General features: G+C 34.7%; 1 protein-coding gene across 1 annotated transcript in view; it reads right to left on the reverse strand.

Moving 5' to 3' along the window:
• MICU1 (Mitochondrial calcium uptake 1) overlaps positions 1 to 23,940 on the reverse strand; it is an 83,151-nt gene that overhangs the window by 35,748 nt on the left and 23,463 nt on the right. The window contains exon 5 of the mRNA XM_089233087.1: positions 4,078 to 4,115. Coding sequence (XP_089089213.1) covers positions 4,078 to 4,115 — 38 coding nt within the window. The remainder of the gene's footprint in view (positions 1 to 4,077; positions 4,116 to 23,940) is intronic.

Genomic DNA, 23,940 nt, shown 5'->3' on the forward strand with positions numbered 1-23,940 from the left:
GTTATGATAAAGTCACAGCAATACACTCTTTCACACAGATTTACAAAATCCTTGTTTCTCCTTGACAGTATCTATATTTTTTTGTTTTACTGTGAGATTTACTAACAATAATATTACATTATATATGATATATTAACAAGATTTATGATAATATCAAATTGCAACTTATGTTCGATTTCCCTATTCCCACAAAAAAAAAAAAATTTCCTTAATTTTTTGCTTTCGATTTGTCAGAAATTTCCAAATTTTAGACCAAAAACTGGGTTGTTTCCTCTGATTTCCCTAGCTTTTTTAGTGAATTTTTTTCCTGATAATTCTAGATTTTTTCTGATCTATATGAACCCGGTAGTTGTTTAAGTACAATAAATTTGAATAATCCAAATAATATCACACTTCAATATATACAGTAGAACTTGGCTAATTTGAATTTCAGATAATTCAAACTCTTACGAACTCCCCTTGAGTTTTCCATCAGGTTAGATGTTAAAATTCCTTGATTAATTTGAATTTTTTTGAATGTTTTGGATAATTCAAAGTTGTAAGAAAAAAATAATGATTTTTGTGTGAGCAAATTTAATTCGGAAACATTCTACAAGAAGCCAGACTTTGCTTTTCTTGATCAAGTTGTTAAACAACAAATTTTTAAAGACAAATAAAAATTTTGAAAATTCTGTTTCTCTCTATTCTTTCTTTGATAATTTAATGCCCATTTTAACATTTTTAAGCTGGAGTACATCGAAAATGTGTATCACTTGATACCGATTATGTTGTTCAACATATCGATCAAAGCATATCGTTTGAAATCTGAAAATTTTTAACGTCATTTACAGTATGGAAAGTTCAGAATGCAATATGTAAATGAAAGTATATTTCCTTGATAGCATAAGAGTGATAAGCAAAATTTGGAAAACTGTTTCATAACGAATGATCATGAACTGTTTCTGTAAATCAGGCTTTGAATATGGTCAAGCTGCACTCCTATAGCAATATTTTCTCTTTATTTACCCCCCGCCCCAGATCTTCACTGTTTCGTTGAATTGAAACCAATTTTAGATAGATTTTATAATTCACACCTCCTAATCATAGCTGGTGACTGGAACCTACTCAGAATTGACTGGCACAAAATGGAGTCCCTCTCGCAGGTAACCATTATATTAATAATAGAGTTTTTCTTTTCCTTAAGTTTAATCTCGTTCAAACTATTCTAGAACCAACAAGAATCTCGAACCACTCAAGCTCTACATTAGACCTAATTGCTGTTTTAAATAAAATCCCGGTTTCTGATTTCTCAGTTTTTGATGGCATTTCTGACCACAAAATTCCCTTTTTAAGTTTTTCCCTCCATCCCACTTTCCCTTCCTGCTGTAGAACTAGACTTTAACAAGGCCCTTTTGCAAAATATTCTTCGCACCCATTTCCCTGATTTCATTTCATCTTCTTCCTCAAATAATGTTCATATTCTCTGGAGTAAATTCAAAGCTGTTATCGAAAATTGCAAAGCCTCTGTTCCCATCAAAAATACCTCTTCAAAATATATCTTTAATCCCTGCATCAATTGTGATATTATCAATTTAAAACGGAAAAATTGCAGAAATATCTCCAATCTTAAATTCAATAACTTCCCTTTCTCTCAGAAATAAGATCTCTGTCTCTGCACATGACCTTAATGATCTCATCCTCCACCAAAAAACAAATTACCTAACTAATGCTTTACCTCAATGCCTTAAAACTAACCCCTAAAAATTTTGGAATTTTCTTTGCCCGAAATCAGCTGGCCCTTCTTACCTTAAAATTGATAACACTGATCTTACTTCTCACCTTGATATTGCCACAGAATTTAATTGGGCTTTTTCCTATGTTTTCCCCCCTGCCCCACTCTTTCTCAGTACTCCTTTTCCGATTCATTATTCAACTCTAGTCCTGTCTTCTTCACTAAAGCAGGCCTTCTGAACCTTTTAAAAAAACTGAGACCCCACTCCACTGGCCCCGATGGGATCCCAAATAACATTCTCAAATTTTGCTCTGATGAAATTTCTAATTATCTTGTAACTATCTTCAAAACATCTCTTTAAACACATCTAACTTGCCCTCTGACTGGAAAATTAATACAATTATCCCAATTCATAAATCAGAATCTCTTTCAAATCCCCTTAATTTCAGACTAGTCACTATCACCTCTACTTGCTGCAAGCTTTTTAAGCATATAATTGCCAAGGAAATCCACTCACACCTTGATTCAATAAACTTCTTTTTCTCAAATTAACAGGCCTTTCGATCATCTTTATCAGAAACTATAAAATTAGCACATCCCATTTCATACACAATTTATCAAGAAGTATCGACAAAAACGTCCAAACTGATATAATTTTCTTGGATTTCTCTAAAGCTTTTGCCATGGTGCCCCACAATAAACTCCTACTTAAACTCCAAAACTTAGGCCTATGTGTTCAACTGCTTAAATGGGTGGAAGCCTTCCTCAAACCAACCGCAGTCAGTTTTTCTCCTTCAAGGACCAGAACTCCCCACTTCTCGAGGTTAAGTCTGGCACTTCCCAGGGTTCGGTCCTCTCACCATTATTATTTTTGATCTATATTAACGATCTTCCTAATTCCATCAATTGCCATATCAAACTCTTTGCAGATGATTGCTTCATCTACCAAACACTGCACAACAAATCCAATCAAGCAGCTCTGCAAAATAACCTCAACATTGTATCAGAAAGAATGGTGCTCATCCTGGCAATTACACCTTAATTCTTCAAAAACAGTTTTTATGAAAATTACTCGCAAGACTTCCCCCGATTCTCCTTACACTATCAACAACTCTTTAATCACTGAAGTTTATAATTATAAATATCTGGGTGTAATTATTTCTGTTGACCTCCGTTGGAATCTCCATGCTGATTGTGTTTTTTATGTCTCCCCAAAAACTTTTTTTTTTTTCGTCAAAACCTCAAAAACTCCACCCGTCACCTCAGACATCTCTGCTTCCAAACCTACATCCTTCCTGTACTCTCATATATGCCCGTGAAATATATATCCCCATACTTTCTCAAACATTGACAAATTAGAATCTATTGAAAATAAATCTGTCCGCTTTAATCTCAACTGTTGGTCATCCTCCGCCTCCGTCACTGAACTCAAGTGCCAACTCATTATGCAACCGCTTTTCACCCGTAGACTCTTGATCAACTTTCCTTTTGAAAATCCTTTATGGCCATTTTCATATCGACACTTCCAATTTTCTAACTCCACAGCTTCATACTTTTCAAAAATAATTAACCATTCACAAACATTGAAACCCATCTTTGCATTCACAGATTGTTTCACACACACAAATTTTTAGTTTCTTTTCTCGAACAATAACTGATTGGAACAGCCTCCTATCAAACATTACTGATTGTGCAACAGTTTCTGATTTCCTTTGCATAGGCAGAGATAGACTTGGAAGTCTAGGGGGGGGGGGGGGCACGGCCATTATTGCTGGGGGGGGGGCAAGATGATGATGATGACAATTCATATATGCATATATACATTAGATCAGTCGACTCCACCTTTGACCCCCCATGCCCCCCTGTATCTCCGCCCATGTTCCTTTGTAACATCAATCGTCTCTTGAGTCAAACTTCACCACCGCATTCCCTTGTATAGGCCTCAGCCAAGCAATATTGTATAAATAAATAAGAAATCCTGCAATGATGCTGATTCCAGAACAGTGGGGAATCACGTAGCAGCCAAAATCAATTATTATAATTATAAATTATTAAAACTTGGGAAACAGTTTCGTAACTGATGATAGAATTTTAATAATTAATAATTATTATCCTATGTCAATGTTGATGATAAAGTTGCAATTCATAGTCATTTTATAGATCCAGGATAGATTAACTGCAAACCATAAGGATGTTATTAGAATGCCTGTTTCATAAGAAAAAAAAAATCAATATAAGTATTTTTCTTCCCTAAATTAAATCAGTTTGTTAAAGGATGTTGAAAAATACAGGAGCTAAAATTATTTAGGCCCCACTTTATTAACAAAAGTCAACATTTTATTGATTACGACAAATAATGCTCTTACCTTTATTTCAATCCTTTTGAACTGATCAAGTCCTAAACCTGCCAAGACATGTATACTAATTAAAAATAAGATAATAAAAATTGGAAATTATCATTTCAAACAAAAAGTTAAAATTGTGAAAAAATTTTTAACCTTATTTTTCTTACAACACTGCCATTTCCTGCAATAAAGCAAACACCATAAGCAAGAAAAAATGCTTGAAAGATTCAAATAGCTTAGCAGATAATATAAATTCATTCTACTGAGTTTGTAATGAATGTTTGTTTGTTTTGAATTCCAACTGGGGAGATCAACACACATATATATTCTATTGAGTTTTGTAAATTTTCCCAACATAGGTTTTTAGGCAACAAAGCATGTTGTTGGTGTTCTAAATCCATGAAGAGGTTCCACTATATATATGGCTCCTGTATATATATATAATCAAAGGTTCAAAATATACATAGAAGTCCTGTATGCAAATAAGAAATGACAGTTAGCAGCAGTAATACAGAGATTGAAAGCAAGGTATGCTGCTGCTTCGAGCATGTCAAGGAAGTTTATCTAACGTGTTTAAAATTTTATGATTTCATTCATCTAAAATCCAGGTTGTGCAATCATTGACCAATACACAAAAGCCACAACCAATTGAGGTTTGTTAGGTACACTGTGTCCCAAAACCTTAAGGAATATGAAAAAAATTGTTTGCAAAAATGTGTATGAAAAATATTTTATAATAAACCAGATGCAATTTGTATTCAACAACTCATTTGGAAGAAAGCTCATAAATACAAGCTGTTCCAAAAGTTTATAGAACAATCAAATACATCATAATTTCTGGCAAACATGTTAATAACCGATCATTTTCCAATTATTCTGAATGACATGAAACAAGTGATCTTCTTTTGGAAGAACTAAACTTTGTAGTATTGGGGGTCCAAATTATACTATTCAATTTTTATGGCATGTTTCAAGGCATACATCAAGAGTTGAGCTGTCACAGATTCAAGTGGACTTTATGAGTCACTATACTCCACACATTTTCTATATGGATGAGGTCAGAGCTCACTAGTGGCCAGTCCTATAAAGTAACATTTTTCATTTCCAAATAAATTTTTTGTACCATCGGATGTATGGATAGAAGTATTATCATGCTGGAAAACCTAATTGTGTCTATCTGAAATTTCCCAAGAGAAACGAGATGATTTTCCAGCATCCAGTGTATGAAAAAAAATCATGCTTTTAAAATTTAAATTAAATGACTGCTTATTTATTAAAACAAATCTTGCTAATCATTAAGAATTCATATTTTTCACAGAATCTCTCAAATTTAATTCAACATTAATAAATAAACTAAGTAAAGAATAATAAACAAAGAAACTACAAGCAAGAAATATGAACACCACAAATCTGTGGTTATGTAAGATGAAAAGTCATCGAGCCTGAATTAACTTTATGGATTAACATTTTTCTTGTAGTTTGCTTTTATTCACAAGGGCTCCCGCCTTAAAGTAAATGACTGGTGGCCACTCAGTATTGAATATGGTGCAGGTTTCTCGATTTACTCTATGTACAACTGAATGAAAAACATTCTATGGACCAGATTGTTTCTCACGCAATTGATGGATGCATTTATTATGATGATTGACTTGTATGATGTTGTTTAGTAATTTACACATTTTTATTCTTCCACACACACACAGATTTGGTAAAAAAACATTTTTCTCTCACTTTTTCACTTTTCAGTATTAAAATTTCAAGTCCAGCAGTATTTATGTTGGTACAACAGCTCTATTATTATTTTTAATCAGTAATTAGGACATAGAATTCAAGACTTTATACAAAAATTTTTTTTTTGTTTTTTATCAGGAGAACCCTATATAGTGTCCCCAATGCATTGCAAATACTTAGTGCAGTTATATCTAAGTTTAGCTCCCTATATTTTTCTGCAATTTTTTTTCATGCACAAAATCTAGAAATAGAATAGCTATCTTTCTGCACTGTATCTAGTGATAAGGATCAAGTCCATATTTATTAGATTTTCTATATTTCTTTTAATGAAGAACTTTACCACATTTCAATAACCATGCATGCCATACTAGGTTACTTTTACTTCAATATCACCAAAATTAATACAAAGAAAAAATGAAATTAAAATTTTGTGATTTAAATCAATGATTTAAAAAAAATCAAGTGATTTAAATCATGTGATCATCAAATCAAGTTGATTCATATCGGCATAAACTGCCAGCATCTTTATTTCTGTGAGTCCTGTCTCCCATCTAGGAATGCCAAAAGTGTCCACTGAACGCACAGAACCTACACCTTAATATCTGCTAAAGTACCAGAGGCTTTTTTTTTGTAAACCATGCCCCAATACATTGTATAACCATCAAGACCATATTAGTTCCATTTCTTTTCGTCACTGAAAATAACATTGATCCATTTGTCTCTACAAGCTATGTGGTTTCAAGCCCCCACTCCATCCTCTTACTTACATGGTGCTTTGAGAAGGGCTGTTGGCAGGCCATTATACTATAAACCATATACAACCAGTTTCTTTGATACCTCTTACAATTGTATTTTTTAATGCATTCAAACCAGAAGTTTAAGCAATTCCACAAATCGACATTACCTGGGAAGACACCATTCTCTTTATCAATCTATTATCATTTGAAGTCGTACATCAAGGTCTTCCTGAACATGCTTTCAGATAGTAAGGCCTCTTTCTGGCTAAAGCACAATAAATTATGCTTTTGCAACAAGGTAGAGCTTATGAAATTTCTTCAACTTAGGCTTATCTGGCAACAAGAAGACTACTACTTCACCAAACACCAACTCTGGCCATATCGCTATATTGCAATTTACTGCCATTAGTGAGATGAGTTGGAAGTGAAGGCGCTGTCTATCGGTGGTCGCCTCGAGTTCGAACCCGGGACACTGACAACAACCTTCACGGTGGTAGATGAGCATCTTACCACCATGCCACTCGGGCATGGCAACAAGAGAAGTTGTCCAGACTGTCATTTTATTCCAACTTGACGTATTTAAAGGTTTCAAGCCTTACATCACAATTACAAGTTTCAAATTTGCATATATTCATTAGGTTCCATAAACTTTTGGGACACATAAGGACTCTAACAATGATTATAAATAAAATTTTTATTATTTAATAGAAAATGCTCTTAGCTTTTGTAATTATAGAGGGTGATTCAGAAAAGATGGGAAAACTTTAAGAGATGACAGTACACTCCAATACAAACAATTGTCGAAGAATGCATGGCCTAACATGAAACGCAAATGCGCTAGCATGTTTTGAAATGGCCGCTCCGCAAACATTAAAATGGCATTCCTGTTGAAATTTATCGGGAGAAAAAGAACACCATGCATGCAAATGTAACCTAGGGAAGGAGAAACCGTATGCAAATCGGTGTCACAGTAAATAAAACGCGCTGATGACAGCCCTGTAAAGTTATTCTAGCGTGTAACTGTTCTAACATATGGGATAATGGTGCACTTTAGTGATACTGAAAAAGCAGACATGCATTTCATTCATGCGTGTCTGCTTTTTCAGTATTGCTAAAGTGTGCCATTATCCCATGCGTTACAACTGTTAGAACAGTTGCATGCTGGAATAACTTCACAGGGCAGGCGTCCACGCCTTTTATTCACTGTGACGCAGATTCACATAAGGTTTCTTCTTCTTCCCTAGGTTACATTTGCATGCATGATGTTCTTTTTCTCCCCATTTTAAAGTTTGCAGAGCAGCCGTTTCGAAACGTGCAAGGCATTTGCGTTTCATGTTAGACCATGCATTCTTTGATAACAATTGTTTGTATTGGTGTGTATTATCACCTCTTTAAGTTTTTCCCATATCTCTTTTATGAATCACCCTGTAGATTAGGCTTATTTTCATAATGGGGTAGTGAACAGACACAACTAAAGATCATTTGATCATTTTGGTCGCACCACAGTCATTTACTGCACACGAGGACTAATTAGACCGGGACCTACAATTTATTTTGCGATTCCGAATGACAGTGCAACTAAAGATAATTAGAAGAGAAAAATTCCTTTGCAGTTTGCCCATGGCTGCTACATATATAGTCCAATAGTGACATTTCGCATCTATGATGTTGAGCAATCTCATCTTCCTCCATTATTGGGTCAGACATTAAAAATAAAAATAGTAATGTGTGTGAATAAAATGTGGATTTTTACTTCATGCATGTGTTCTCAATACAAATCTTCAATTTTTTTTTCATTTATACAAAACAGGAGGATATGAATCAAAGAATTAGGCTTCAAGTTTTTCAAAAACTAATCATCAAAACCATTGCTTCCCTATTCAGTAAGGAAGGAAAGGAAAGGCATTTCCTCTCACTAGTGAGAAAATAAAAATCGGTTTTGAAGACAGAATTTCTATGTAAAAGTAGGTGTTATATGAATAAGGGGTGGGGGTATTTCCATGGGTGTTTTTAAGAGAGTGATGTTTCCCACCTTCTCCCTTGCATTGGCTAGCCCCACACAATTGTTTCTCTCACAATTAACTTGAGTCTAAGATTGTTGTTTTATTCATCTGAACACTGAATGAGGTTGATATATGCAGATAAAACTATAGCTGCCATACTTGGTGCATTTAATATTTTTCCTGGGCAATGGCAGGTATTTCTGCCTAGTTTATAATGAAATAATGAAGACTACATGTTTTGATAGATGGATTCCTTATATACAGGGTGGATACTATTGACCACCCAATAACCACACACGATTCCTTGTGAAAAACTAATAAAGGAAAGTGTTTTCTGTTTTGGGATCAGACGAATATTTAGGGAATGTAAAGTTCACACGGTTCTCAAATAAAATTCATCACTTCGTGGCCTGCGTAAAATTAAACATTTATATACACATTTTATTGATTACATATGGGCAACATTTAAGGAAAATTTAGAAACAGATAACATCAGAAACACACATGCTCTCACTACCTCTTCCTCCGAGTCTTCCATGCCTTCCTCTTTATTGGGTCTCTTTATTTCCTTCACATCATATTCAGGTGTTTCAAATCTGGATTTAAACCTCACATGCCCTATTTGGGAGAAGCTCAACCAATAATCTTTGAGTGATGATAATGGGCGGAGATACTGGGGTGGGGTGGGGGGGGGGGCATTGCCTTCCCAGCATCAAAGGTGGAGTCGATTGATCTAATATATATATGTATATACGAATTGACATCATCATCATCGTGCCCCCCAGACTTCCAAGTCTATCTCCGCCTATGGTGATGATGATACTTATTGGTACAGTCCATGTCAACAAAATTTGCACTCGATAAGGACTTGACCACAGCTATATGGGGATGGCATGTACACTCACCTGATTGCAACTATTTGCAGCACTCATGGCCTCAGAATGTGTTGTCTTCTTTGAACCGGATTTCACACTATTCACATCTGGAAGCATTGCAAATGATTTCAATATGATTCCAGCATCCTCATTTATAGATTTTCTGAAAATCTATCTGCGAGCATAACAAGTCACTTTTGATTTCCCTTTGGCAATAGCTTCCATCTTCGACTTCTACATCATATTAGAAAATTCTCTGATCGGTGTTCCCAAGTTCCCAGCATGATTGCTGTCATTTCTTCTCACCTCAGCTTTATAATCCATACTAATTCCAACTCATGTTCTATTTCAGCACTTCTTCACTATCCCATTCATCCTGTTCTGTTTTTTCTTTTCTTGTGCTGGCAATTCGATTCATCATTTCTCCACATATTCCTTCATCGTATCCCTTTTCCCCTATTTTCTCCTCGATAACTTTAGCGAATCTGAAAGATTTCAAATTCTGGCCATAACTCGATATCCAAATCACAAATAGCTAGCACCTTCAAATTTTCTTTGATTTCATCCAAGGAGGACCCTCTGATCAAATATGCTATCTTCAAATCTTCTTTGATTTTATCTACGGAAGACCTTTTCATTGAATATGCCATCCTCTACCTTTTTTCTCTTTCAACTGGAGTCAAGGTGACTCCCACCCACCAGACAAGAAACTGCAAATGTCCCACGAAACCAGCTTACTACAACAGAACCGGGGTGGTGCCACTTTTTCTCTTCCCCACAGGAACGACATCTCAAGTTTCTCTCCTCTTTTCTCAGGGCTAAGAACAATACCGCAATAGCATCAGGATGGTGCCCTAGTGTCCATTCGAGGGAGAACTGGGGACGGCCATTTTCTCTCTAATGGTCTTGTACCATCGACCCTTCACAATGACTATGCTCTATCCTGCCAAGAATTTCCCAATGGATTTTAATCCAACTAACTGTGCCAATAAAGTTCATGGTTCTCAAATAAAATCCATCACTTTGTGGCCTGTATAATTAAACGTTTATATACATATTTTCTTGATTATATATCGGTAAAATTTAAGGAAAATTTAGAAACGGATGACAACATATCAAAAACACATGCTCTTGCTACCTCTTCTTTTGAGTCTCTCCACAATGCCTTCCTCTCCAATGGGTCCCTTGGCAGTCCCTTCATTTCCTTCACGACGCCATCTTTGCCAAGTGTGTTCTTTTGATAGATTCGAACCACACATGGAGTTATAAAGTTTTGAATTTCTGTGACGTCTTATTTTTGCAATGGTCAGTTACACACCAAACACAGAACAAAGTAAATTTTCATCCCCACAAGACAATTGCAGCTTCTTGAAAATGAACTAATATATTACATCCATTAAAAGCCAAGTTAGATTGTCTTTCACAATTGATGCTTTTTGCTTTGTGAACCGTATAATGTTAACTTTGTTATTATGTAATAAACTTGTCCACTATGTTGTCAAATTTATCATTAGATTTTTAAAGTGTTAGCCAAATGAGATGATCTATTTGACATTGTTTTCCCAAAAAATTAACACTATTTTGCTAAAATGTGATAATTTGCTCTCCTTTACTGCAAAGTCAAATTTTTTTAGGGAAAAGTGCATGCAGTGCAGTGTTTACTGCACGATAATTTTTTTATGCTGTCATTTTAATCGGATTGCATGCTGATCAATAAAACAGAGCATTATTTTTGGAGCAATTTAAAAATTTCATTGAAGCTATTACGTATAAAAAGCTTCATTGAAGAATGTAAAAATGGTAACTTGACGAAGGTGACTGGTGGAAACAGTAAAATAATAACAATTAAATTGGAAACTTTTAATCAAACTAATTATTAGGACTAGGATTTCTGACGGTGCATATTTTTCATTTTTTTACATATTTCACTATTTTTACATAATAGAGCATATTTTAATGATTTTAAGGCATTATTTCACATATTTCTGCGTTTTCAATTTGAAGCAATTTTTTTCCTTGTCATCTCATCTTCTACTGAAAGACAAGATAAAAAAGGACAAGAAAAAAAGAAAAGGACAAGATAAAAAAAAAAGGATTTCTGTGTTCTGTGTGAGAAAGGACAAGATAAAAAAAAAAGGATTTCTGTGTTCTGTGTGAGAAAGGACAAGATAAAAAAAAAAGGATTTCTGTGTTCAGAACATCTGTACATTCGTATACTAGTGATTCCCCCCTCTTCAAACTAAAGAGAAAATTTTATAAAAAAGACCTGTTGCACACACTAGTCTTGTCCTTAAAGTTTTCTGGTGATCTCTAAAGTCCTCCTTCCCATCCTCTTCCCCCTCAAGGATAACATAGCAGTACATTAATATATGATTTATGTTGTTATATGTTCAAGAAGTGCTGTCACCTGTCTTTGAATTTGGAAGCAAGAATTCAGTAGGTTATTTGCCTATAGGTATTAACATATCAATACAGAAAAACAAGATGGAATACAGTTGAACTTCGTCACAAAGTCAAAAAAAATGTAGAAAATATTTTGTACAGTCAGACCCATTTACTAATAAAAAAAAAAAAACAGTGAATTTGTTCATTACACATGAATTTCGTTATATTCGTACTAGCTTGGAAAATGATACGATTAAGCAAAATGAGAGAAACACAATTTAAAAGCACACATGCCCATTTTTTATTAATATAAGTACTTTAAAAATAGATTGTTATAAAAATTATTTCTGTATATTTAAAAAGAACTGAAATTTGATTGAAATCTTATATAATACGTGAACAAAAATATGTTAATCATTATTGGTTTACTTTTCCTTGATAGGATTTTTGACGTTGAATGTTTTGTGTTCAAAACATATTTGCCTAATTAACATGTTTGTCTCGAATTGTAACACACGCAACCATCCCATACTGGTATACGAAAAACTCATTTTGCTACAGAAACAAAAATACAGTAAAACCTTGTTAAGTCGTCACCCTGATAAGCAGGGTTGGGTTTTTGACATGACAAGCGTCAAAAACAGGTTTAAACTGTCAAAAACCTAAATGAATGCTTTTCGATAATGTTTTGAACACAATAGGTATATAACATAATGAAAAACTTACTTTTTTGTATATTACTATGTTTTATTTTTAAACATTAATTTATTACAATAATTAAAGCAAAATATTGATTATAATTTGCAATTTTGAATTTTTCAACATAAGTCTCTTGAACATATAAAATATAGTTTTGTAGTTCATTTTATCTAATTCACTGATTACCTATGTTCAATTTGCTAAGTGGAATAGAGCCGCTTATTCAAAATATGTATGTTATGGGGCATCACAGAGTTAGACTTCAGAAACTATAAATCAGTATTAAAACAGTAAAAAAACTTATTGTCAATGTTGTCAAATAGTTTTTAACCTGAGAGATATGCTAAATAAAAAATACTTTTATGTATAGATTAAAGGGTTTTATATTTGGAATTATAATTAAGGAGAATCTATTTTGATATTTTAAATTTTCTGATCTGTGATCTGCCTAAAATTTTATTCCATGCAAAAATTCTCACACAGAATCTGTTAATATACTTATTTATTCTTTAATGCACTAATTAAACTAATTTATTTTCATTAAATTTCTTAGAGCTCAGGGTGTTCACAAAGTTTTAAAGAGTATTTTCAACCAAAGCAGAGCTGACAGGACTTGATACCCAAAGCATTTGTTTTGCACATTTAAAATTAAATACATCTTCAATTGGAAAACCATTGCATTATAAATGCTAATAAATATACCATATCATAGTGCAGAAGGGAGAATAACTAAGTTTGACCAAGGATAAGTTATAGGAGTTTCTTAAGCTTCATGTACAAGTTAGCATTGCCAAATTAAATGACATTTTAGTTCTACAATTTAGTATTTTGTATATCGGGGGGGGGGGGCAGGGCATCTCTGGCAAAACCAAAATTTATTGATATGTCAAAGATTGCATAAAGGTAATCAAAAATTACATAAATCAAAGAATCAAATTAATCAAGTTAAAGTCAAAGTGAAACGGGCACGGATAATAAATAATCATAGAAAGCATGGACTCTACTATAATTTAGGACTTGAAATTTAAGCAAAATATCTTTGTTGAAAAAAATTTGACATACTTTCCCAATTTGAGGTCTTCAGTTTACTTTTCACAGCCCAGGGCCCCTCCATCAAGTCAAAAGTGTTCGAGATTACTTTGTATTTGCATCATGAACTACTGATGAAGAATTAAAACACTAAAATTAAATTTGATGTATATGTAAAATTAATGTGCAATAGAGTTTTCTGTTATGAAGAAAAGCTAATTATTCAAACAGTTGCTCTGTTAGTCTAAATTAAAAATTACTAGTATAAATCAAAGTGTACAGTACATTTCACCACAATAATTTAAGTAATAAGAGATAAAATAATAGCAATTTTTTATCTTTTTTTTTCTTTCGTAATCTATAAATTTTATTAATATTGTTATTTTGATTCATACTTTAATAAATGTCATATTACTTTAAATTTATACGAGTTTCATAACATTGCACATTAAATCGGACGGAACTCCGCTTAAGCCGTCATAATTTTTTGATAACTTGAGGTGACGACTTATCAAGGTTTTACTGTAATAATAAAAAACTGTGTTATACTGAGTCTATGAGAGGCCTACACATTTGGCAATTGGTAAATCAAAGAATTTCAGTTCAAGCTACAACTGATTATTTCAAATATTTTTAATTTCATTAGAGTATTCCTCATTTGTACATGATTTTGCCAAAATTAACTTTACCAAAAATAGAAGAGGAAAATTTTTTTAGGTAATTTTTGTTTCATAGAGCATATTTTCAGTTTTTTTAGGGCATAAATGCATTTTTTATACAGCATTTTCAAGCATTTTAGGTTATAAAAATCTTAGTCCTACTAATTACTTTATGAATTAACATATTAAAAATAATTACTGTCCTACTAATTACTTTATGAATTAACATATAAAAAATAATCATTGGTTTTGATTTTTCTATTAATTATTTATCGAGTCAAATTTTCATACCTATTTCTACATGTTACAATAAAGATTTTTCATTTGCTTGTGATTGCAGTTAATTTTTACCGTGCTGAAATATTAATAAATTTACTTTACCTTTATAAAAAAAAATATCCTGACAACTTCAAAATTTATTTCAGCCTGTATGATTCATGCAGAACTTGGTAATTTTTTCACATTGTTTTATTTGAGGGTGTATTTATAAGGGGGCGGTTGCTCTGAGCCCCTCTTAGCTGAGACAGACTTTAGGCTCTCACCACAACCGGCACAACTAATATTGCTGCCCCTTTGAGATGCTCTTATATTCCGTTTCTTAATTTTTTCTGAAAAATCATGTCCTTTCCCCTTAGGTCTCAATTTTCAAAATGAAAGTCATCTCTTTGCTGTTTTTTTCTAAATATGTTTTGAGAATATTCTTTCATATATACACTCATAACATAAATGAGATGCTGTAAAATTTTTAAACTATATTTGTTAAGACTTCATCATGGCAATTTGTAACTGTGATAGATTTCATTCAACAAGCTTGTGTTAATCAAACTGTGTTGCAGAATTACAATCAAAAGCTGTGGTACAACCATGGCCCCCTATATCTAGGGCCCCCAGACTGGGATCTTTGGCGGGCCTACAAGTCAGACTTTTCATGGACCCTTGAATTTATAGCATGAAAAAACAAAAAAATTATAGTTGTCTCGGACCTTAGGGATAGAGCTCCATCAGCCCCATCCTTGGGAAGGGGAATAGATGCAACATGTAAATATATTCAGAAACCTCTAAGTTAGAACATCTCAAAATTGTTAGTGATACTTTATTCATTTAAATGCAACAAATCAAATGAACACAGACGTTTCGCACAGTTGTGATCAAAGCTAAAACACTTTTATTTTTGGGTGCAATGATTGCATAAAAATTTGTAAAGTGCACACACACACACAAGGAAAAAAAACTTTTTGCCCTTTCAATTCCTCTTTAGTCATACCATTGTTATCTGACTTCAAAAGCACCAAGTTGTACGTTTGGTGTACGTGTGGTGAATTTGGCAGGATTATGAAGTGATGTAATCAATTTTTAAAGAGTTGATTTTTAGTTTTTTAGGGCATTTTTTGATTTTTTCATTAATTATGGATCAAATCAAAGAACTATAAAAACACTTTTCCCCATATTAGTTTTTCACAAGGAATCACATGTGTGATTATTGGGTGGTCAATAGTATCCACCCTGGGGTTTAAAAATATATATACAAAGTAATTTGCAAGTGCACATGCAAGTTCATTTAAGCATAGCAAATTTTCATAAGCCATTTCTAGGGTCTCCTATTTCTTGATATGAAGACCTGATATATAACTTCAAGATCTTAGCTTTTTCTATGGAACTTTCTGAATTTTTCCCTTACAGGCAATTAGAAAAAAAGGCTTATGGGGCAAATCCAGGAATATAGTGAAACCTTACTACAATAATACACAATATAACAATAAATTCCTTTACAATGAAATTTTTTCAAATATTTTTTTTGGAATTGCCTAGAGTGTAAAGTTAAACGCTTCTCTATATAACAATATCTCCTTTACTTTGATAAATCCCCAACAGCAATATTTTTTAAATACAAATAGAAATATAAATACAATGCCACAACAGGCAAAATGCCCAATGAGGTGGCTGATAAAAAGATGCCCATAAAAATATGGATGTCATATATTTAAAAAATACAGCAACCCAATTAAAAATGCAATTAACACAAATTATAAACAATATATACACATGATAAAATATTATACAACGCCCATAAAGAATACTTATGGTTGTCTTATTCTAAGAATGGATAGCTTCTCGATTTACCCCAACATGTTTATCGTATTTCTTTTTAAACGTGTCAATTGTGTTACAACTTACTACCTCCGGGGGTAAGCTATTCCATTTATTAACAACCCTATTAGAGAAAAATTCCCTGCGACACCATAACCTTGCATTGTCCCTCACCAATCGATACTGGTGTCCTCTTGTAAAAGCAGTCGATTGGCGGTGTAATAAAAGTTCATGGTCCATCCCAGTGAAAATTTTGAACACTTCGATCATATCTCGTCGACACCTGCGTTCATCCAATGTAATCATATTCAAAAAATGAAGTCTCTCTTCATAACTCAAGCCCTGTGTGCCAATAAGGACACGCATAGCTCTTCTCTGCACCCCTTCAACCAAGTCTAAGTCCCTCTGTAGGCATGGTCTCCAAAACCTTACAGCATACTCCAGTCCAGGACGAACTAAGCCTCGAAAAAGCGGAAGAATGACTTTAGGAGAACGTGAAGAGACCTTTTTGAAAATGAGACCAAGCATTCTATTCGCTTTTTTGACCACCGCTGAACAATGTTCAGAAAACCTAAGTCGCTCGTCCATGAGAATTCCCAAATCGGTGACCCTAGTTGCATCCGGGATAGTGACACCATTCAACTCGTAAGAGAATCGTGGATTGTTCGAACCAAAATGAGCGACCATGCACTTATCAACGCTAAACGTCATGCTCCATTCATTTGCCCATGCTGCAATCCTGTTTAAGTTGGTCTGGAGCAACGCCCTATCGCTTTCATTCCCGATTACCCCCATTAGCTTCACATCATCTGCGAATTTGCTAGTAATCCCAATCGATACCCTGATCGAGTTTATCTATAAAAAGTGAAAAAAGTATGGGGCCAAGGACCCAAGGACACTTCCCTGAGGAACTCCACTTGTGACGTCTGTCCAACCAGAGAATTCCCCGTTCACCATAACTCGTTGTGACCTATCTCTTAACCATGATTCTATCCAATTCAGCAAGTTGCCCCCAATTCTAATCTCGTGTAAATGCTTCAAGAGTTTACCATGTTGGACCTGATCGAATGCCTTCTGGAAATCAAGGTAAACAACGTCTACATTTTTGCTCTTACCCAAAGCCTTAGTCACGTGATCATAGAAGCAAAGGAGGTTAGTTACACATGACTTTCCCTTCCTGAACCCATGCTGATTATCCGACAATACATTATTCTCGTCTATCCACTTCACAAACTGCCTTTTGATGATAATTTCCAAAATTTTCGAGAGGGAGCTCGTCAAACTCACTGGACGATAATTGGACACAGCTTCTCTACTACCCTTCTTAAATATCGGAACAACATTAGCAAGTTTCCAATCTCTTGGGACGATACCCTCAGCAACACTACTCCTGTATATCTGTGCGACTGCCCCAACAATTCATTGGCACATTCCCTGAGGACCCTGGGATAGATATCATCTGGTGCTTTGCTTGCACATACATTTCTTAGAAGATTTAGGACCTCCACGTCTTCTACTTGAATATCGTTGAAGGTTTTATTACCCCATGCAACACCCGTATATCGAATATCATTATCTCCATTAAAAACCGACGCGAAAAAGTCATTGAAAGCACTACACATGCCTACATTGCTCTCTACTTTTGAGCCTCCTATTGAGAGGGGGCCAACTGTCCCCTTACATCCATTATTGACGTATCGAAAAAATGATTTTGGGTCAGAGCCAATGTTATCTGCCAACCTAGATTCAACTTGCTTTTTACTATCCCTTATCGCTTTCTTCAACAGTCTTCTTTTATCAGTAAACAATGATAGGTCACCTCGTCCACTTTTATACTCTCTGAATGCTCTTTTCTTTTCAAGATAAAGGTTCCGCACGCTATCCGTGAACCATAGAGGGTGTGATGTACAAACACGCTTTTTTCGAACAAAGGGTATGACGTCGTGCAAAACAGAGGACAGCTTCATACTAAATTCTTCCCATTGACTTACCACCCCTACTGATTCCAACCGGTCTTTGAAAACTTCCGCTAACCTTCTTCGCAAAACATCAAAGTTAGTTCTCCGAAAACAAGGAACCAGTCTTTTGTTATCAACCTTACCCGAGGAAAAGTTACAGTGAAATCTGACGATACGATGATCACTGGAAGAAAACTCTTCCCCCACCGAAACATGTTCAACTAGATCCTCAGAACTAGTAAGAACTAAATCCAAAATAGCAGTACCCCTAGTGGCTTCTGATACATGCTGATACAAAAAATTTTCGAGCACCAACTTAAGAAAGTCTCTTTCATACTGATTTCCAGATGAAAGGTTCTCCCAATCAATACCCGGGTAATTGAAATCCCCTAGTATGAGAACCTTCTTTCGCTTACACATGTAGGAAATTTCATCATGCATTTTGGCGATGTAGTTTTGATCCCTATTCGGTGGATTGTAACAAACCCCAACAATAAGCTTATGACGTCTTTTGTTCTCAAGTTCAACCCATATGGTTTCAATATCACTTCTCTGCACGTTACACTCTCTAGCCTTCAAACATGATTTCACGTATATCAACACTCCACCCCCTTTCCTATCAGATCTATTTCTCAAAAAAGTATCGTATCCGGAGATGTGTAAGAAAGATTCATCCCCATCGTTTGCCCAAGATTCTGTAATGGCTATAAGATCCAAGCCCTCCACAACTATCATAATTTCTAAAAAATCTTTCTTATTACCCAAGCTCCTGGCATTTATTATCTAACATTTTAATTTGCCCGGTGATTTAGTGTTAATCGAGAAGCCATTCAAGTCAGAGGTGGGTAATTCCCCGTCAGTACTGTTGTGATTATCATTAACTAACCCGCATTCCCGACTACGTGGTCTGGGAGTAAAAAACCTGACCTAACTATCGGAGGTTTACTATCGTAAACCTCCCAGACCCCCCCCCCTTATTTAGATGGATCCCATCCGAACGAAGCCACCTATCGGTAAATGTGGGAAGCTCCAAGAACGTGACCCCAAGTGAGGAGCAAATGTCCTTCAGGCCTATATTGAATTGGTGGATCCTATTCCTATACCCCTACTACCCCTTGGCAGCACTGGAATCACTGCCACATCTGAACCCCCCCCCCTCCCTAGCGGATAATAATAAATCCTGTGACCCCTAGTGAGGAGCAAATGTCCTTCAGGCCTATATTGAATTGGTGGATCCTATTCCTATACCCCTACTACCCCTTGGCAGCACTGGAATCACTGCCACATCTGAACCCCCCCCCCCTCCCTAGCGGATAATAGTAAATCCCGGTACTCTGACAGGGACTCACTAATATTCGCTCCTACCTCATTCGTTCCCACCCACAGAATCACCCGCAAGGGCAACTTTCGGCGATGAAAAACGTCTTGAACGTTGCCAATCTTCCCCCCAGGAAGACAACAGCGCTCGAAACACCGAAAATCCCTACACATTCGGTTCCCAAGTTCCCTAACCATAGAATCGCTGATGATTAAACCCCTATCACTATCCCCCTCTACCTCATCCACCACCACCCATTCGCCCTCTAAACTGTCATTGTTCGTGGAGATTGCTTCTTCATCAACAGGTGGCTCGATGACCAGAGGCTCCGTTATAACCGGGCCCTCTAGTACCCTAACTTTTTCCTGTAAAGCTTCGACCTCAAGTTCCAGCCTTTTCCTATCCACGCACCCTTTACAATTGAAACTATCAGCTACTATACCCCTAGACCAGGGAAACCTCCCGTCGCAAGCTCTACACAACACTAGCCGAGGCATACTAACACTATTGCTAAAGCTAGATAATAATAATAATTAAAAATAGGAAAATGAAAAACGTTAACAGGAAATTAGAATAATGTAAAATACATTACTATGCGAAATATACGTAAGAGATCGTAAAGAAAATCGAAAAACGCTACAATATTTTTTTTTTTTACATCTCACTCAAAAAAATTGCCTTCAATATATTTTTAACCTCTTCATCTGTTCATCAAAAGTGTAAATGAGGTTGTCAATGCAGCTACTTTCTGTCAAGTACACAAAAGTGTGATGAGGTAAAATAGTTTAAAAGAAGCAATAAATCTAACTGATTAATCAACTGATGAATAACAATTTCTTGCAGAGAATGAACACTAAGAGCATATTTTCTCTCTACTAGTACACATTTTATTAATTGTAAATTTTCCTTCTCAAACATTGTCAAGAATTTTGGAAAATTTCAGAGCTTCATTTTTGTGTTGTTTTCCCTGGAAGTTTTTTTTTTTTAAATTCAAAAATGTGTGTATATATATTTTATACATATTAATTATGTTAGAATTCTGTCCAGAAATGTGAACCTTTTATAGTATAATGATTTAATATTTTAATGCAACTACATAAGATATTGATTTGAGAATATAGATTCATGTGAATTGACCCTTGAGTGATAGTACAGTATGTGTCCTTATTTTGGAATTATGATTATATCAAGCACAATCTTTTGTAAGTTTTCCTTTTCAAACATAGCTCATTACACCAATAAAGTGGGTTGCCATAGTTTTCCACCCTCCCCACTCAACAGCAGTATTCTGCAGTCCAGCAAAAGGCAAAGATTGGGTTTAGTGTTTTGGTTTGGTACTAGTGACACTGACTAAGAAAATATGTCAGCAACAGTAAAAATTTGGTGGCACGTGATAATAATATTGCCACTTAATACAACGATAATCCCTCTACAATGATAATTTTTCTTGGTCACAGCACTGTTTTATCACGATTTCATTGTGCATTCCAATAAATTTTCAAAAAGAATGGTTATAGAAGTACAGGGGTGACAAGTGACAAAGTCCATTTCGGAGCAGTTTTAGAGCAGCAAAATTCAGGATTCTGAGCAGTATTGGAGCAACAAAATATAAGATATTAAGCAGTTTTGGAGCAGATATTTATAAATTGGGAGCAGCGAAATTAACTTACAAGAATATTTTCATTAACCTTCACCCCTTTTCAAAATAAAACAACTGCACTGTCTTTTGTTATCAAACATATTTTTATCAGCTTGTTTTTGGTGTTTCAGGCTTTTGACACCTTGATTGAAAGAGCGGCTGTCATAACATTTTTCACACCAGTCTATTTAAGATGATTTTTGCTGACTTAGGGCACTATTTGCCGTCTGGAACAGCAGCAGTTCAAATGGTCTAAAAATGTTTTTTATAAGTTTTCAATTTTTTTATACTCGGAAAGAAATTGTTGCAGAATGGGAGAGAATTTGAGAAGAATCAACACAATGTTTGGCGATTCAGCACTCATTATTTGGTAAGATTGGCAACTTGACACTTGTTATTTGGTGATATTGGTGATTTAACATTCGTAATTTGGCAACATTGGCGATTTAACGCTGGTTATTCGGCTCGTTATTAGTCTCTAAATTAGCATTCGTAATTTGGTGAACATGCTCTTATACTCCTGATGTTTCGTGAAACATCAGGATTTGACTGCAATGACGATCGACTACAGTAATTTCTGCTGCTTCCAGTGGTGACTTTATATATATATTTTTGAAAACAGAAACTGACTCACATTTGCGCTTTAAACCTGAAAGACTATTGCAAACCATTTTCTGTTTCACGATCGCAGATATTATCGGGATTTCGCGATGGAAAGCCTGACAGTTTAAAAAGGAGATAGTTTAAGTACAGAGGAATAAAACACTCTCTTCTTGAAAAGAATCATTTCGTCGCAAGCAGAAACAAACATTTTTTGGCATCCTTTCCAAAATTCCGGGCATACTGAAGCCAAATTCGCTATTTTGGCTATTTGGCACAGAAAAATACGAAAATGCACTATTGGAGCAGGATGGCGTAAGATGTTAATTTTGGCGCAGTGCAGCGCAATTGGTGCAGAGTTCCCACCCCTGGAAGTATAGAAATTTATTCCATAAAAAATTATATTAATTAGCACAACACATCATTTTTTTTGAAAATTTTAAAATCATCAGATAATCATGCCATCTCTATGAAGCTCTCCCCTTTTTTTAAAACCATTTTTTTCTGATCTGGAATTTACCTAAATCAACTGAATGTCTTATTCCATTGAAGGAACACTTGCATTTAGTCTTCCTACCTTAAAGGTCCCTTTCGGATGAGAAGAGATGGTTTTGTTTTCTCTTTGACTTGACCTCACACTTATTTACTCTCTTCACCTTTGAAAGTCATAAGCGGAGTAAATCTGTATCGTGACTTAAAATTATTCAGCTATCAAAAGAGTTGTAATTGATTATTATAGTTGACTACTAAAGTTATTGTTACTATTTAGTTAAGAATATCTATCAATGTACTTGATGTTACACTACAGGGAAAATATGAATGCAACAGTTCGGAAGCAGAATTACTGCAAACAACTTTCCAATGAGTATGAAGAATTAGAAAAAAAAAAGAACGATTGGACGAATGCACATAATGCTGTAGGCAGGGCCATCTTAAGAGCATCATGGGCCCCGGGACAATCAAGCTGCAATCGAAGCAGCTATGCATGTGCATAGCTTAGAGGGAATATTAAATAAAAGTACAATAAAAAAGTGGAAAAAAATGTCTGATTTCCTTTAAAAAGAAACTATGTACAGGTGTCCCTCGCTTTAGTAGTCTACCAAATAGTCGTGTAAGATGAAATCATGCAAAGTGAGTTGAATTTAACATGAGAAAGATGTTGGTTTTCTTCAGAAGGATTAGAAGAAAAAATGAACCCAACAGCAAAGGAACCTTTTTTTAATGAATTAATTATTCAAACTTATGAATAAATCATGTGAATTTAGGCAATATGAATGAATAAAATTATTTTTGTCTTCAGTACGCCCGATTGATTCTAGTGAGTGTGGATGTTTTGTTTCCTGAAGAGCCTGGTATGATAAGCTGATAACTCTTTTTAATGAAACAGTCGAGATTTGACTGACAAACAGCATTTCTCATCTCCTTATAAAAACTTAAGTAGCACAACGCCATAGATAATTCTCAGCCATAATTCTCACAAATATGAAATTTCTAGTTTCATCCCAACCTCTTTTTTCAATTAATTTTCTCATGGCATTGTCAATGTGTTACTAAATGTTGTTCATCAGTGAGATTTGGTGACTTGTATCTAAGAATTCCTCACATATTTGTCTCAGCTACATCATCAAATCCAACACATTTTGTCATCAAAGGATTTAAATATGTTATATATATATCTTCAATTTGCAAGTCCATTTCCAGGATTAAAGTTCAACTCCAAGCCAAATTTTGCAGGTTGGAATTCATAAAATAAACTTTAAACATCGTGTTATAGCAAAACCATGTAAAGAGAGGGATACCTGTACACCATATAGGAATATGCAATATTTTTGTGGAATTTTTTTCCTTTCTCAGGTCATTTATTTATGGTGTATTCTTGATTGAAGTTAATAGGATCAATATCTACAGTCCAGAACCAAATTTAACATGCTACATTGTTCTTATGCTCTTTAATCAAATACCACTTGACTATAAGAATAAATTAGGTGTTATCAACCCTTTTTAGAAAGGTTAAGTGATTTGGTAATTGGTCTTATGCTACAATGGAATGATTTAGAATTGAAAATTTATTTTGGAAGAGCATAATGGAGATTTCGAATTTTTTTTTTTAAAGATGCTTGAAATCAGAATCATAGTAGAAATGAATTACCTTTTGGGTTAGAT

This window comes from Pholcus phalangioides, unplaced genomic scaffold (genome assembly GCF_987345545.1).
Source record: "Pholcus phalangioides strain wild (caught in Gottingen) unplaced genomic scaffold, Ppha-v1.0 ptg000007l_1, whole genome shotgun sequence".
NCBI lineage: Eukaryota > Metazoa > Arthropoda > Arachnida > Araneae > Pholcidae > Pholcus > Pholcus phalangioides.